Source organism: Rousettus aegyptiacus, unplaced genomic scaffold (genome assembly GCF_014176215.1).
Source record: "Rousettus aegyptiacus isolate mRouAeg1 unplaced genomic scaffold, mRouAeg1.p scaffold_m13_p_5, whole genome shotgun sequence".
Taxonomy (NCBI): Eukaryota; Metazoa; Chordata; class Mammalia; order Chiroptera; family Pteropodidae; genus Rousettus; species Rousettus aegyptiacus.
The window spans coordinates 51,601,955-51,620,012 of record NW_023416308.1 but is presented as its reverse complement, the minus strand read 5'-3'; the positions used below and the strand labels follow the sequence as shown (position 1 = coordinate 51,620,012).

Here is an 18,058-nt window from a genome sequence, read left to right as displayed (position 1 = left end):
CTTATTCTAACTAAAAATCCTGCCTATTGCTTTATTTTTAAACTGCCACTAACATCTTTAAATTATAATTGTATCTTCTCAATGAGCACAGTCCCTTATTACTGGAACTGGCAGGGGGCCTTGACATTTGAGTCATCATTTCATTATGTCTATTTCTTACCCTGGTATATGAATTAAACAGAATTGCAAGTCAGAAGAGATGGGGGGAGGGCGGTGAATTTGAAGCAGTAATTTTAAATTGAATTAATTTTTTGCAAATCTATAAAAAATATAAAGCAATTAACATTTGTAATAATATATTCTACTTCAAAAATATTAACCTCAATTCTAAAAGCCAAAGATGCTTCAAATCCTCCTAGCCAAATATTGAACTTCTGTAAAACAGAACCAAAAGCTTTAATATTCCCCACATTACAAAGATAGAATAATTTCAGTTTTAAAGCAACTACAAATATAGACAAAAATATACATTTAACAACTTTTTTCTAATCTAAAGGGCTTCAAAATAGGTAGCAATTATTGAATGTTTATTGCACTTGTGAAAAATGTTATTTAAAACGTGTAATCAAATAGGAATAATAATTCATCTAGACTAAAACATACAAATGTGCCAAATTGAAATCTTCATGCTTTTCTTTAGATGTTTCAAATCACTGAACTTATATGATGAAAACACTAAACGAGTCTTCCAAATCACCTGATTCAGTCATACTGATAAATATGTACCTTTCCATTTTTCTCAAATATTTTCTTTCAAAATCATAAAAATTAATCAATTATGAAACTAATGCTGTACAAAATCCTCAAAACTGCCTTTGACATTGCTTATAGAAGGCTATTTCCTCATTTACTTTCTTACTGCAAGCATTCCAGGATATGTGTAGATTATTCACTCACTAAATTTTTAATTGTTTCTGGAACTCTTCCTTTTTTAAGCCCAGAGCAACCAGTTCATTTCTGAAAGCCAACAGCTTTCCCAAAATGCTTGGGAACAAGCTAGATAACCTAACAGAACTTTACTTATCTTGATACAAAATATTGAAAAGCAGTACTACTGAAAATTGAATGTAGATTCAAAAGTCTACTCTGGAAATTAACGTTATTCTTCCCTTTAATCACCAGACATACATAACTGAATTTAAAATAGTAATGTTTGATTCTCTCTACATTTTATTTTTATGTTAATGTTGACTTTTTTCCTAAAAAAATATATTACCTGAGGGAACACGTTTGTTCAAAACTACTTAAACACACCATTTTAAGATGTATTTCTGTTGTCTTTTCATCTTTCATTTATAATTTATAATTTATAGCCCCAGACTTTCCCACGAGTTAAAGAAATTTACAATAAAGATTTCTAGTGTCCACTGTATTCTCTCGAGAAGTAAACATGTTCTAAAGAAAGGAATCTCTGTTTCAATACTAAAATTTAGTAGAAGTCCTGAGATAGTCGCTTCATTTCCAACATTTAGAAAATATATTATTCTGCATTTAAGACAAAAAACAGGATGTAAACCAGATGTTCCTAGGTTAAGAAATTTAGAACAGAACATATCATAAGTGTAGCCAGCTTTTTACCTATATTTACCTAAGGATAAGGCAAGCAAGTCCCACAATGTTGAAATCAGTCTTATCATTTCTCTCAGTTTGACTTCAGTCAGTGGAAATATTCATCGGCTTATAATATCAGCTTTTTAGTGAATCCTATCATTTTTTTAATTACTATGGCTTGTATTAATAAATGTATTCTATTTATATGCTGAAATAAATTAATGGAAGATGCAGACACTATGCAAAATGACTGGGAATAGGGCCAAATGTTATTACATACATCTAGGGACCAGTAATTTTCTAAATGGCACTTTAATCTCTCTCGCCTAAATAATTACAAGTACAGCCAGCATGTAATTTACTGAAATAATTATGCACTCTTCTGGTTCCCGTCACCCATCTCAAACAGTTCACGGTCACTTACCTTGTCTTTATTTTCAGTACCAGAAGCCTCAGGCTTGGTCCTAATCACAAATGGGGTAGACAGTCGCAGCAGCACCCTTTCAAAGGTGGCATTAACCTTTGGAGAAACAATCTCGAAGCAGTCCTCAAACTTGAGCACTTTGTGAGTGTCACATCGGAGCTGCTTCCGTAAGCCTTCCCCCAGCTGAAGGACTAACATGTGGGGATCGAACATCAAGTGGAAAGGGAAGGCTCTGCAGAAGGTGTTGATGCTAATTCTGAGGTCCGCAGGAACTTGGGAGGTTCCTTGTGGAAGGTTTTTCGTGATGTTAGTATTTTCACATTCTTTGATAAGGAACGTAAGACAGCTACAGTTGCCTGAGTTTGAACTATCAGAGCACAGTTTCTCATTTGCAACCTGTTCCACTTCCACATCCAGCCGATAGATCTTCTTTCCTGCAGCCTTAATCATCCCCAGCATTGCAAACCCCACAGTATGGTGAGGGTGGAAGTAGTGGAGCATAAGAGTACCTTCAGGGAGCTCTTTGCATAGGAATGATGGTGACTCCAGAGTGGCCTGTTTTCCAAAAGAAGTTCTAATGTGTTCCAACAAAGCATCAAAGCCATTAAAAAAGTCCTGCAATGTGCCACCTACAGCTCGAAGGACTCTCTCATTCTCATCGAAGCAAATATTAAAGAACTCCTCACCAAATTTTTCTTGAATTTCCTCAAACTTCAAACCTAGAGATAAATGGGAAGCATATGTTAGAGAAGTATGATATAAATAATTAAGTTTATAGCTTTTTAATGTTTATCAAATGAGGAAGCTAGCAAGTGAAACAAGAGAGATATTTCCCTTGAGTTCACAAATTTCTCAGATAGGCTAATTCATTCATTTTGAGTCTGAGAATATAAATTTCAGTTTACCTTATGGATGCTTCTAATAAGTTAATGAGCATAAACTTTCTTGTTTGTTTTTAAATACTTTATATTTTAGCAGTTTTAGATTTACAGCAAAATTGAGCAGAATGTAAAGACATTTTCCATATGCCCCCATCCCCCTCCACACACAAGCTCCCCCCACCCCCCCCCCCACTATTGATATCATGCACTGTAGTGGTACACTTGTTAGAATCAATGAACCTGCATCAATACAACATTATCACCCAAAGTCCACTGTTTACACCAGGGTTCACTCTTGGCGTATATCCTTGGGTTATGACAAATGTATAGTGTGGTACCAATACAGCATCATACAGAGTAGTTTCACTGCCTTAAAAATCCTCTGTGCTCCACTTATCCTTTCCTTTCTCCCCAACCCCTGGAACATTAACTTTTTAAATGATGCTAATCTAACTTTTCTTTTCAATACCCTACTATATTTGCTATAATTGGCAAAAATAACATATTTTTCTTAATGATTTCTCTCATTGTTAAAGGCTCTTTATAGAAGCAACTATAAAGGTGTCTTTATATTTTGTCTGTCCAATATTATCATCTTACTTATCAAAATTCAGAAAGGGAATGTATGGGAAAGCCATCAAGTTATCTAGTGTAAACAGAAGAACTTAAGTTAGAAATCTCAGGGGAAGTCCTGCAGGTCAACTAGACCCCAGGGAGAGACAGACAAAACAAGAAATTAAAAATGTCAGGACTGTAGAATGCTTTGAATTCTTTCACCCACAAAAGTAAGAAGGGCCAAGAGTGGAGAAGAAATAGAGTTAAAAGGCCTATGTTAAGTTTGTTAAGCTCATATTCACTCCCAGATGCTGTGGCAAACGAACTCTACCTTATAGTAATAGAATTATACTAAAACACACACACACACACACACACACACACACACACACACACACACACAATGTATTATGCAGTAATTAGAAACAGAGGCACATATGACCAAGTAGATCCACCCTTGAGGATGATCTGAGGAAACAGAAGGAGGGAATTATTGTCCAAAGAACAATACAATAGATACAAAAGAGTTAAGTCTGTATGCTAATGAAAGCTTCTATTAGAGTCACTCTATTACTTCTCCTTTGGCTTTGATTATGTAGGAGAGCAGAATTTTGCCACCTCAAAATATGTCTCTTTAGCATTAGGATTATTTTAGGTTGATTATTTTTAAGAAACAAAAGACTCAGGAAGGGCTCTTTACTCCGCTGTTAACTGCCTAAAAGAATTTAGATAAAAGGCCTGGTTCAGGAAGAGCTATCATCAAATAACTACAAAGAATATAAGTTAGGCGTTGCAGAGCTTAGAGACCAAAGCCCTCTCTAAATCCTATTAACTCTGTATGGCCCCATAAACATTTGTTTTTCTATCTCCATGTGAATTGCCTTCCTCCCTTTGAAATCCTAGACTCCTACTCCATCTCCTTAGTTCAGAATGGCATATAAACCTCAATTGCCTGACCATCTGGGAGCCCCATATTCTTATAGAACCCCAGTACACACATAATTAATCGGTTTTTCTTCTGCTTATCTGTCTCATGTCAATTTAATTTTTAGAGCAGCTAGAAGAATCTAGAAAGGTAGAGAATTTTTTCCCTCACCAACAGCTTAAATCAATACATACAGTAGTTTACGTATTCACATTCCTTTGCCTAGTCTGTTCCAGCAGGTCCTGAAAATCAGGCAGGACTGAGAAAAAGACCGAAAGTCACTTTACTAGTGTCCTGTTCCCACGCAGAGCAGTCTAGGCTGCCTATGGCTTGGTCTGTTGTTCCTATCTACTATTCCCTAAGGGTTTACCTCATCCAGAAGTGAGAGAATAAAACAGAGTCAACAACATTATTTTGCAAATACAGTAAAAAAAAAAAAAAAATCAAATATTTTTGAAAGCTTACTATAGGGTATAAGCACTGTGATAGCCAAGTTAAGAGGTCAGTTTGATAAAGAAGTTCTTAGAATCAATGTGCAATGAAAAGAAGTAAAAATCTAAGTGAAAAAGAGTCCCTAATTAAGAAGCATTTCACATTAATTTTAGTTTCATAGATTTGATGTTCAAGACAAGCTGAGAAAGTCACCTATTAAGCTAAGAACATCAATCACCATTCATCTTACATTGTCACATTACAAGATTGCCCTTCAACATATATTGCATTCACTAACACTAATACCAGCCAGAATTGATAATGACAGCATTTATCTGTCCAGTTAGCTAGCGTGGGAGAAAACAAGATCGATGACATTTACTGCAACTTGGCACCTGCTCCAACTGTTCCACTGAAACCATTTTTATAATTACTGAAACCAGCATATACTGTTTTGTCCTTATCTTAGTTAACCTTATTTGTTGTTTTTCCTTTAATTTGATCTGCTGATCATCTCTTCCTCCTAAATCTCCCTTTTCTCTTGGCTTATGAAATCATACTTTCCTGGTTTGATTAATGCCTGAAAATTCCTTCACTAAAACTTCTTCCTATGCCAAATCCTTATATCACCATCACTACGTTATAACTAAAATATTCTAAAACATACAAATAATGTCCTCTCAAGCACAGTTATTTGTTACTATAATAAATTTTAATTGTAAAGTTCTAATTAGAAACTAAATTCAGAATAAATAAAAATGCTTGTAATCTGACTCTATTTGATGAACTACAAAATCCTGTGTACCACTGAAAATATTCCACAGATTGCTTCTATACTTGAAGAGTTGTATCTTAAAGGGATTTAGGGTCTTTATGCACAGCAAGGAAAAATAGAATTTCTTCTAATTTGCATTTTTATAACATTAAAAATGCCTTCACAGTTATTAAGTGAAGAACACAGGTATAAATATAACACAGTAAGTTTATGTTTTATTTCCAATGCCATAATCCCAAAGAATCATCCAAAAACTAACAAGTAAATTCACCAGATGCAACAAAATGAAAACTACTCTGTGAGTATAGCATTCTATCAACTAGAAATCCTTGCTTCCTTAAACGAGCACTTCTGTACTTTAAGGTACAAGGATTATTAGTTCCCAAATAATTATACTAATGGCTATCAGGATGCAAAAGTGACCTGTATCAATAAAGAAAAACTGAATTATTTTGAACATTACACTCAAATACTATACATAGTATTTGTATATGCTTATACGAACCACAATATTCAATTAACTAATACATTTTTTCTCATAATTGTTAAACTGTGCAAAATCAGAAAATAAGAAAAAAAATTTGAGTTTGAAAAATTGAAACTAGGGAAAGATCACTTCAACTTTTGGCAAGTATGCTATGAATCAATAGTTAAGACTTCCATTTTAAACTTTATCTCAAAATGTAGAAAGTACAGAGAAAACAGTGCAGCTCAGACAATTGGTGCAGCTCTCACTCCCAAGGTTCCACCCACGATTGATGCAAACCCCCTACTTACAGTAAATCATTTGAAACATATAGACAATGCTCATCTTTTCATATCACAAGGTGCTATGACAGTTTGACATTTGGGTCTATAAGAATATATTTCCTCAAGAGACAAAATGTCAGAATTTTAAGTTACAGTTAATTCACCTCTTTTAAAGAAATGAATAGCCTAAATGCTGACATTTTTAGCTATAAATGAAACAGTCTGTTTGTTCACTCATGACATAAATCTTTTGTCCTTCACCTGCTGTCCATCTGACTTTACACCGTGCACTTCTTGAGGACAAAGACCTTATCCCATTTATGTCAGCAAAACTAATGCCTGGCACATGGAGACTTAGACTTCATTCACAGAAACGAAACATTCATCTAAGTATTTGTTTGATAAATATAATCAAGTTTTTAAAGTTGCAGTTGTGCCACATCTAAGGATACTAAGACACATAAACACACTGTTTTCTCCATGGGCCCCTACAGGTAATTAAATTACAATGTGATGGGGCTATAGTAGAGTCATGCTGGAGCACCTATAGAGGTATGAAAAAAAAGTCTGACTTTCTCTTCGGGAAGATAACGTTTGAAAGGAGACTTGAAGAAGAAGTGGGTTTTAAAAGGTCAACAAGGCCAGATAAAAAAAAGTTGAAAATCACATGGTATCACTTATATGTGGGATATGAACCTAAAAGCAACAAATGAACAGGAAAAACAGAGACTCATGGACATGAACAATAGACTAATGGTTACCAGAGTGTAGGGGAGCAGAGGGAAGGGGAAGCTAGATGGGGTAAAGGGGGTCAAATATGTGTTGACAGAAAGAAATCTATGTGAGGTAAGGACGCAGTGTAAATACTGTTAAAATGTACAGCTGAAACTTATTGGATTTCATTAACCAACGTCACCAGGGCAAATACATACATACCTACATACATACATTCATACATACATTCATACATAAATACATACATACATACATACCTAAAATAAAATGTCAACAAGGAAGGAACAAGCACACAGTAATAGAATATGGATAAACCAGGGAAGTGGAAGATCCTCCCATGGTCAGGGAAGGGGGAGTAGTAAGTGGATAATGGCTCAGCAGCAGGAGTTAAGGAGGTGGGGTGAGTTGTTAATTAATCAGCAATGTAGAAGATGGACTTAAGGGTGCCAAAACCACAAAGACTGCAGCCAGAGAAATGTTGCAATGTCTTAATTAGGCAGTACCAGTAAGAATGGAAAAATGAGTGCCAAGCAATATGCCAAATTTTTCATGGATTACTTTATTTAATATTTTAAAAACTTCCTATCAAGTGGATATTTTTAATTGTCCTCATTTTACAGGTGAGAAATGTTAAGAAATCTGCCCAGATTCACACAACTTTAGGTAGCAAAGCCAGGTCTTAAAGTGAAGTCTAATACAAAATTTTATCTAATAAGCACAGTGTCAAAAGAGTAAAACATCTGTATGGGGGGGGGGATGCACATCTTGTTCATTATATCATCAATGCATTTCTCTTGACAGTCATAGGTGCTCAATATTGGCTGGATGTTGAATGAATTAATGTAACACTGAAGTCAACAGAAAGGAGTTATAAGGAGCCATCAACACGTCAAATGCCACAGCAAGGTCAAGTAAGATAAGGACAGAAAACTGTAAACTGGATAGGTCAGAACTTTGGGGACCTTTGACAGAGCAGTTTCAGTGGAGGGGTGGGGGCAGAAGGTTGAGTATAATGGGTTTTTTTTGCGCAGTGTGTGGCAGAGTGCAGGAACAGAAATACTAGTTTTTATTAGTTGAATCCACAGTATTATCTAAAGGCTAAAATTACTTATTACATAAAATTATAACAAATCTGACTTCTATATGGAAAGAGAAATGTTCCCCTATTGAGAATTAAGTGAATAAAGAAAGTTACGGCACCAAAGATATGGCGCTAACTGGGGTTCTGGATTTTCTAAGGTGATATCTATTAATAACAGAGAGAACTTAGTGTCTTTCTAGGTCCAGAGACCATACTTACCACCCAGCAAGGGCATCAGTCTCCACTAACATGAAAAAATACCAAAGCAAGACCCATACCTTCAAATTACTTAAACTTAAACTGAGGAGCTAAATATTTACCAACTACTTACTTCTGCGAACTGTAGAAACACCATTATTATTTTCTGATTAATTACTTAGGCTTCATCAACCTAATATCTAAGTAATGTAACTATATCTCAAGTTCAAACTGAAAAGATTTCAATATTTTAAGGTGATTATATTTTTAAAGAAATAATTACTTTTTTCCAGCTTTACAGAAATATAATTGACATATAACACTGTGTAAGTTGAAGATGTACAACGTGTTGATTTGATACTTAAATACTGCAAAATGATTGTCACCATAGTATTAGCTAACCTCTGGATTATGTCACATAATCGCCATGTATATCTAAGTAATAACAAAGGACAAAGATTGAAAAGAAATCCCACTGCCCAAATTGTAATTTAAGGGATATTGTTTTGAATCTGATATATGAATACAGTTTCATTTGAATCTTGGTGGAGTGAGATAAAACCTTTGTAGTTTCTGACTACTTTATAGTTCAGTAAGTAACTGAATTATAATCACTGAACTCTATTTGTTCTTAATCTATAAAGGATTAAGCAGTGATTTTCTACTATTTTGGAGGTTTATATTTCTCCTTTTGCCGCATTTGTGGCATCTCTGTCTCGCTACAAAAAAGAACACAGCCTATCTCATATATCTACTTCTAAGCATAGTTGAACTGAAATTGTCCTTAATATTTTTAAAATTTGATTATATAACTTAAAGTTAACAAGACATATATTCAGATTTTAAAAAACAAGGTTTTTATATCTTTGATCTCACAAAGAATTTGCTAAGCATAGTAATATGGGAAACCTTCTAACATTGATTCTTGAATACCCCAAAGAATAAGTATTATTAGAAGCATAGTAAGTGCTTCAGGCACAAAAATATTCATAATGGTTAAGTTTACCGTTTGTATATTTTGAGAATATGCTAAGGTATGCTATAAAATATACATAGGATATAAAATTTAATAGTGAGAAATGTGGCATAATGAAGATGAAGCCACACCCTGAGTATTGTGGAATACTTTTTTTCACTCAGAAACTACATCTAAAAAGTAAAGCATCATAAAATATACTCCAACATCATCAATTGTTACTCCTTCCTTTCAAAGAGTAAAGCACATCTTTAGCCTTTCTTATGAAATAACACATGTTCATTGTACTATAGATATTTGTCTATGATCCTTCTGTCGACTATAAACAGATTTAGTAGGACAATTCACGAAAAAGTAAAATCTCTAAAAACAGGATGACCTAATATGAGGAAAAGGAACCAATGGAGAAAGAACTATGAGTAAACTAATAATAAAAAGAATTCTCTTTGAGATGTAGAAAATCATGAATATACTGATGGAAAAAGCACAAGTTTCAGCCAAAATCGGTAAGAAAACACACACACACACACACACACACACACACACACACACACATATTCTCTCTCTCTTGTGGAGTTATAGATATATAGACATATGATAATGAAACATAATCTGAAAATTTGTAATATAAATGTAAATGAAAATTACTGAAATAGAAGAAGGGAAACTACTGACAAATACCAGTTAAATTTTATTCATAATCTGGAACTAAACAATCTCAGCAAAACCCAGGAGTTGGGACACTGAGGAGAAACAGGAGCGGGGTGGAGAGGAGAAAAGTAGCAGCATTCTAAAAGTCCCTTCTGAAAGGGATCTGGGTCACTAGGGAAAAACTACATTTTACTAGGGAAATAAGTGACATTATGCTTTAAAAAAATGAAGAACACATAGATCTAATTTTAGTAGCAAGAAAAGGAAGATAACCAATAACACGATGGGAAAGTAGAAGAGAACCTTTAAACTACAAAGGTAAAATATAAATTTATATATCGAATTCCTCTAAAGAGAGAGTTTCAAAATGAAATTCATACATATTGACTTTCAACATGTTCAAAACAGCAAAAATAAGGTAAAGAAAAACTGCGTAAAATAAATAATTATCATTAATCAAGAGGAAAGAAAATCAGTCAAGTATGCATTTCACTAAATGTAAACATTCTCCCATCAAATGACAGAAATTCTCACCCCATCTATAAAAATTACACTTACAAAAACCTTTTCTAAAAAGGTTGAAAATAAGCAGTAGACAATAAAATTCCAAGAAACTACAAGAAGAAAAAAGCAAGAAGGGAAAATCAACATCAATATCAAACATAGTAGAATTAAGGTTAAGAGTCCCATCAGGATAAATAGACATTATACAAAAAGATCATAATTTATAAAGGTCGAGGAAATATAAACCCGGGTAAACCAAGCAAAATTGCTGCTAAATGTATACAGCAAAAACAATTAAAAATGATCGCTAATGAGTATTAATTTCTTTATGGAGTGATAAAAAATGCTCTAAAATTGATTGTAATAATTAATGGTTGTATAACTATGAACTTTCTAAAAACCCACTGAACTTCAAACTTTAAATGAGTGAACTGTATGTATGTGAATTCTATTTCAATAAAGCTGTTATATATATTTACAATGAATAAATGAACTCTTTACAATTATAATTATAGCAGAAAATTTAATACACCTCTCTCAGGATCAGAAGGATCTAACAGACAAAAAAGCAAAATCACAGAGAAATTAAATAAAAGTATGTACGATAAAACAATCAATAAAATAAAAACTCAATAAAAATAAATTTAAAGTGAAAAACTCCAAATAGCCCTTTTCAGAACCAAAAACCTCAAACATTAAAAAGCATTCATAAATAAATATTAATGACAAAAATGAGAACTAATAAAAGGTAGAGAAAAAATAAAATTAAAATAAAATTTTAAAAGCAAAAAATTCAAAACATGTATATATACATATATATGTATATAAGTATGTAAATATATACATACATGTGTATTTATATATATATGAATTACAAAATTCGCTCAATTTCTTAGCCACAAAATTCCCATAATATGTTACTAAGTAAAGATTTTGCAAGTCTCATTTTCTAATAGTAATAAAAATAATAATAATCACTTAAAAATGACACATTAGTGACCAAAAATCTTAATCTATTTAAGTTAAGCAGTAAACTCGCTTAGATTAAAGAAAAAAATCAAAATTAAAATTATAACTTCTAGAAATCAATAAAGAGGAGACTACTTCATTCAAAACCTTATGAGTCACAACAAAAACTATATTCAAATAAAAATAAATATTTTCAGCAACAGAAAAATAAATAAGCTTGCAATTAAGAAAATTACATGGAGCTTAAAAGTTAATTGATGAAAGCTGAAACTAAGAGAAAAAAAAGTAAACTAAATTAGGAATGAGAAAGAAGATACAGGTACACATTAAGAAATAGAGAAATCAAAAGAAAAGCCATGTAACTTCTGTCAACAAATGTGTAAATCGATACACATTTGATTTTCTATCAAATTTGATTTTCTATCAAAATACAAATGACAAAAATTGATAAAAAAAAAAAAACTGGGTAACCTGAGTTCTGGCTAACCTTTAAAAATAATTAGATAATTCCAAAGTTACTTAAATATTTCCAGACCATTAAAAAAAAAATTACACTACTCAATTCTTTTTATTAAGGTCATACAACTTTAATGCCAAAACCTGACATAATATACTAAGGCTAATTCATCTCATGAATATTTACTAAAATACTAGTGAATAGAATCTAGCAATTTATAAAAGGATAAGACATCATGAATAAGTGGTATTTACATCAAAAATGAAAAAGTAATTCAATAGTAGAAAATCTGTCAGTATAAATGATGACATTTATACAATTAAATAAGAAAATAATATGATTGTATCGGTAGGTTCCAAAAAGTCTGAAATTCAGCCGCCTTAATAAAAATTTTGAGTAAAACAGGGATATAAAGAAACTGCTCAAATATAATAAATGCTGATTGTACCAGAAGCAAAGCTTATACTAAATAGTAGAATACTAAAAACATTTCAACTAAAATCAGAAATTTGACAAATATGCTTCCATCACAATTGTTATTAATTATTATATCGGGGGTCTAGCAAATGCTATGAGATACGAAAATAAAATACCATATACACTTAGAAAACCTAGAAAGTCTTTTAATCTCGAGGCTCTTTCTTGCTTCGGTTTTTTGTTTGTTTGTTTGTGTTGGTAATCAAAACATTTATGATTTATATCTTATAGAAAATAGCTACTAGAATTAATAAGAAAATGTAGAAAATAGGTGAATATAAAATAAATATAGAAAGAATCAATACCTTTTCTGTATATTAGCAGTGAGGATCAAGAAGTAGCAATGGGGAAATATCTTATTCAAAGTAGCATAAAAACTATAAATCATAGAAATACATTTAATAAGAAAAGCATAGAACTTATATTAAGAAAATCATTAAAACTTAACACAGGATACAAAAACTGAACAAACTGGAAACTATATCATATTTTAGAATAAAAAGACCTTATATTATAAAAACATCAATTCTCCCAAAATTTATAGGCAAGTTTAATGCATTTCCAATTATAATCTCAACAAGTCTTCTTACCAATACAGTAATTTTAAGATTCGTATGGAAGAATAAATGCCTAGAATAGCTCCAAAATGCTTGATTAGGAAGACTAGTGGGGAGAGACTAGACATTACCATAAATAAAATGCGCTATAATTAAAATTTTTATTTCCATAAGAACAAAAACAGACTATTGGGTCAGAATAGAAAATGAGTAAATTCAGAAGTAAATCTATGTATATAAGCTTTAATATGTCACAAAACAGTATTTTAATTCAATGGAAAAAGAATGGCTTATTTAATAAATGGCACTAGCGATCCAGAAAATAATAAAATGGAATCTTATCTCACACAATAAAGCAACAACAAAAAATCAAATTCCAGATCAATTCAAAGAAATTTTAAATTAAAAAAAAATACAGAATAAGTATTTTAGAAGAAAATCTAGGAGAGTATCTGTATGCCTTAACCAAAACTGACATACAAAAAAGACATAAAGATATTTGATTTTGCATGATATAAAGCTAAGTTAAAATTGTCAGAATAATGCATAGAATACAATTTTATTTTAGTAAAAAATGTGTGTGTGTGTGTGTGTGTGTGTGTGTGTGTGTGTGTGTGAGAGAGAGAGAGAGAGAGAGAGAGAGAGAGAGAGAGAGAGCGAGAGAGAAATGCACTCTCCTGTCATTCTTCTAGTTACTCAATTCCAAATATCAGTACTATGTTTTAGGTCACCACAATCAATAATCTAGAATTATTTCAACAGCCTCCTAACTAATTTTTCTGCTTTCCAATTTCTCTGCAATCCATTCTTTATACACCCTCTTGAAATCATAAATCTTATATCATTTCTCTGCTTAAAGCCATCCAAAAAAAATGGGCAATTACCCATTGCCCTCAAAAGAAAGTCCAATCTCAGCAGAGCTTGATTCAGCCTTTACTTATGGGCTCATCCTCATCTCTCCCAATTTCCACACTTCAATTCTGTACGCAAGCCATGGTGAACCACTTGGAGTTTCCTGAACATGCTCAACAGTCTCTCTTACTTCCAGGCCTTCTCTACATTCTAGTTTGGGGTTTGATTTGTTTGTTTTTAATAGAATTCTATTTTCCTACCCGCCCCACTTAGCCAGTTATCTGCTTAGACTCATCTTGCAGATCCTTACACTTAAATTCCTCCAGCATGCTCGCCTTGACACTCCAAGACTGAGACAGATGCTAGGCTTCCAAAGCACTTTGTTCTTACTCCCATCCTAGTATTTGTCACACAATAGCTGCTGGCTTATTCACTCACTCAACCAGAGGTAACCTCTTTGAAGACAAAGGTCTTGTTCACCACTTATTTACTGCTTTATTTAACAAAATGAAAACACCTGCTCTGTATGTCTCAGGGCTGAGCGCTAGGCATACTAGAGAGATCAAAACAGACATGGGTCTCACCCTTATTGAGCTATGTGAAAGACAGAATCCAGTCATGTGCACACAATCCCATAACTGTACAAAGAAAACGCATGATAACAGGTGTTATGATAAGGTGCAGAATGCTATCAGAACATATAACAGGGACCTAATGTAATCTACTAGGTCAAAAGTGACCCAACTAAGGATAAGTAAAAGTCAACGACTAGGCAGCCAAGAAAGAGCAGAAAGGGGAGGAAAGAAAGCCATTCTAGAATAAAGGAACATTATGCAAAGGTCCTGGAAAAGAAACTAACATGGAGTGTTTAAGAAACTAAATGAACACCACTATTGTCACCCTAATCCCTGGCGCAGTGTCTTGTCTGTACTGAATTTTGTGAATAAATAGATAAAAGAATAAATGGATTAATGAATGAACAAATAAATACAGCTGTGTGTGACTGACAAGATACCTATGTATGATGTATATATTACATAATATGTATAGTAGCTATACTCTCTTACATAATGTGTATAGGTGTAGTTTTTCCACTGCTGTTTTTCATACTCTTCAATACTTGATGGCAGGCCTTTTTAGCATAGGGAAGTTATGCTAAATGACTAATTTAATAGGTGTGAATGCTTATTATTTGACAAATTCTTGTTCTTCTGCCAACAAATAGTCAGAAGTGGAAATGAAAATGGACAGACTCAGGACAGCATATGTGTAATCAGGCAACTTTATCAGGGTTCCGTGCTCTGCTTACTGTCAGATTCTGACCACCTGTCAGGTGACTGACTAAAGGCTCATCGCATTTCCTAGCCTTCCTCGCCCAGCTCCCTGGCAAGCTGCTGTGGAAGACACCAAGCCACCACCCCAGCAGTAGTGTGGTGCATATTCAATGAACACAAACACATGCTAATTACAAAGAGTTGCTGCATGAGCACCCACCTCAGCCCTGCGCCCACACCTGGCCCATGCTTCTGAAATGCAATCTGCCACATTGTGAAAATATGGCAGTGGCTCACAGGCTTTCCATCTCTCTACAGAAATGTACTCTCATCATTTCTCTTATCTGCGCTTTTATCAATCTTTTTACCTGATGGCTAAGAGCGTAGGGAAGGGAATTACTACGTGCAAATACATAAATTCTGGCTTCTGTCGCTGCAGACTGGTTCTATTCAAATAGGAGGCAACAATAGTGGCAGCAGGAGAGCATACTTTCCACAAGAATGGATCCTCAGAGGGTTTCCTTAGAGCTGTTAATCACTTCTAATGCCTCTAATTGTTATGCTTTTTACAGTCACTAAATTGTGATTCACCCTCCTCAACTGCTCCAACCCAATCTTGTGAGCTATGCCTCTGTCCAATTTGTAAAGAGATTAACTTTTGGAATAAAAGTTCTCTTATGGTAAAGAAATAGGAATGATGAAAACCCAAACATTTTTTACAACCTTCCTGTTGTATTAGCTAATACTTAGTCAAAAGCCTAAAATATGTATTCCATTAGCCAAATAGCATCAGATTTTATGTGTGACAGAAACTAGCACATCATGCATCTATGATGTAGCTATTACAGTGCATGTGACAGCACTTGACAACATGCACAAATAAGCAATCCTAATACTTTTATACTTTTAGAGGATGATAATACAAGACTGTATGTTTATTTAAAAGACAATCTGTAGATACACCATTTCACATAATGTCATGCATGAAGATGAGTGTACTGGAATTTCACTGGTATCTCAGCCCAACTTCCCTGAAAACACAGGGGTCCTCACAGATAGTCAGTCATCCTTCCTTTGCTTAAACACCACCTGAATGAGGCACTACTGAAGCTTGCTCTTCCAATACTGTCTCTACTAATCACAAAGTTGCTTCCTTCTTCCATCATGGCAAAATCTATTCCTATAACTTTACTCAACCAGTTCTAGTACATCCTCTGTGGTGATTTGAACAAATCTACCTGTTCTCCTCATAGAAATCTTTTAAAGTATCTGAAAATAGTTCTTAGTCTCCTCACCTTAACTTTTCAAAGAACTAATTCAAAACGCATTAAAGGCAGCTCTAGAGAACAATTTTATATGGATTTGGAAAATGTGTACCTTAGAAAATAGAAACATGGTAAGTGTGATTTAGGAGATTACATGTTATGATTTGGAAGGAAACAAGAAAGCAGGAGAGATATAAGAGATCTATTTCAGATAGGAGGAGCTAATGTGAGATGCTTTTATTCCAGGGCGATAGTCTTTTACGTATATGTGCTTTAACTTAGGAAAATATTTATTTATTCCTCCTCACTAGACTACATACTTCAAATGGTTCTCCAGATCATATTTATTTGTCATGCTCCATTCACATTTTTCACACCCAGTTCCTCTTTGATCATGTGTATTTAAGATGTTGGGCTGGGCAGGGAAGCAATTCAGGGCTATGAAAATAAGTATTGATGGCACATGTAGGGATTGAACATATAACTACTGTCTCTTTTGCTTCTAAGTGAGGCCACCCTAGGAATGGCTGAAGCCAGCATCTTAGGCAGAGCAACTACTCGTATGTGTTACTATCTCAGAGTGAATCTGACAGAACATTGAGCTGTTTGTAACATCCAGACATATTTTACATATAGAACAGAAAGGAAAGCCTAGACGTGAAAGAATTAATAAAAATAGTAATCTTTAAAAATTGGTAGAAAAGGAGACAATATACACCTGAGTTCTTCCATTTTTGTAAAAGGAAACTATAATTCATTTGGCGTCATGGTTTATTTGGTCAAACGGTTATGTCCTTATGAATTACTTTACTTCTGTAGCACACCTGTGTTCATTTTTTGTCTCCTTCCAGTTTTTATACATACCCACACACATTTTACATTGTTGAATTCATAATATCATCATACACAGAAAAACGCTTTGTGTTTGGCTTTTTCTTTTCATGTAATATTTCATCTCTTACGGAAGCTAAGAGAATTTACAGCCGTAAGCTCTAGGTTGAGTATTGCTCTGGAAAATTGCCCTTGGCTGAAGAGAACTACCTGGCTTACTGTCCTGTCCTCTCCCTAGGGCAGCCTATATGCAAAGATAGTTAGTTTGGGAGGTAGTGAGCTGAAATATAAAGGCTTCCTTGCCTGTGTGGGCTATTCTGAAGAGATCTGCTAAAACCCTTTTTGTAACTGCATCGCATAGCAGTTTTAACTTCTCCCTCTCCCATCATTCTACTTTCTTTAAATTCTCAAGGGGAAACAGTCTGGTAAAACTATTAAGCTGCAAACACGTGTCACCTTTTTTGAAAAAGGATGACATGGAGAATGAAGCTGTAAGCCACAAAGGATTATTCTCAGGCCTTGAGATCTAATGTGGTTTGCCTGGTTGGATCATCGATCCTGAGGGTACCACCTAGTAGCACTCCTGAGCATAAATTTCCATCTCAGGGTCTGTTTCCCGGGGAATCATAGCTATGATAACATCATAAACAGTTTCTCACTGAAACAGCTGTTTGAAGTTCTTATAAAAAGATTCATCATACTTTTTGATTGAACACTTCCTTATAGTTGGAATGTTGCCAACATTTTGTCAGTATAACAAGCATTCGATAAACATTAATCCATTATTTGATGTTTCTTCTTGTTTTGAATTATTTCTTTTGAAAAAATCTGAAGTGTGGGCCATTACTAAGATAAAGGTATGAAGGTTTTTAGTCTACCGATATTAAGGCTTTATAGATTATATAGTATTGTAAATATCCAGTAGTAAGATATACTAC

The 18,058-nt window shown here is 33.7% G+C and overlaps 1 protein-coding gene across 1 annotated transcript in view; it reads right to left on the bottom strand.

The window, feature by feature from the left end:
* GUCY1A2 (guanylate cyclase 1 soluble subunit alpha 2) overlaps positions 1–18,058 on the bottom strand; it is a 239,212-nt gene that overhangs the window by 186,849 nt on the left and 34,305 nt on the right. The window contains exon 5 of the mRNA XM_036221560.1: positions 1,976–2,694. Coding sequence (XP_036077453.1) covers positions 1,976–2,694 — 719 coding nt within the window. The remainder of the gene's footprint in view (positions 1–1,975; positions 2,695–18,058) is intronic.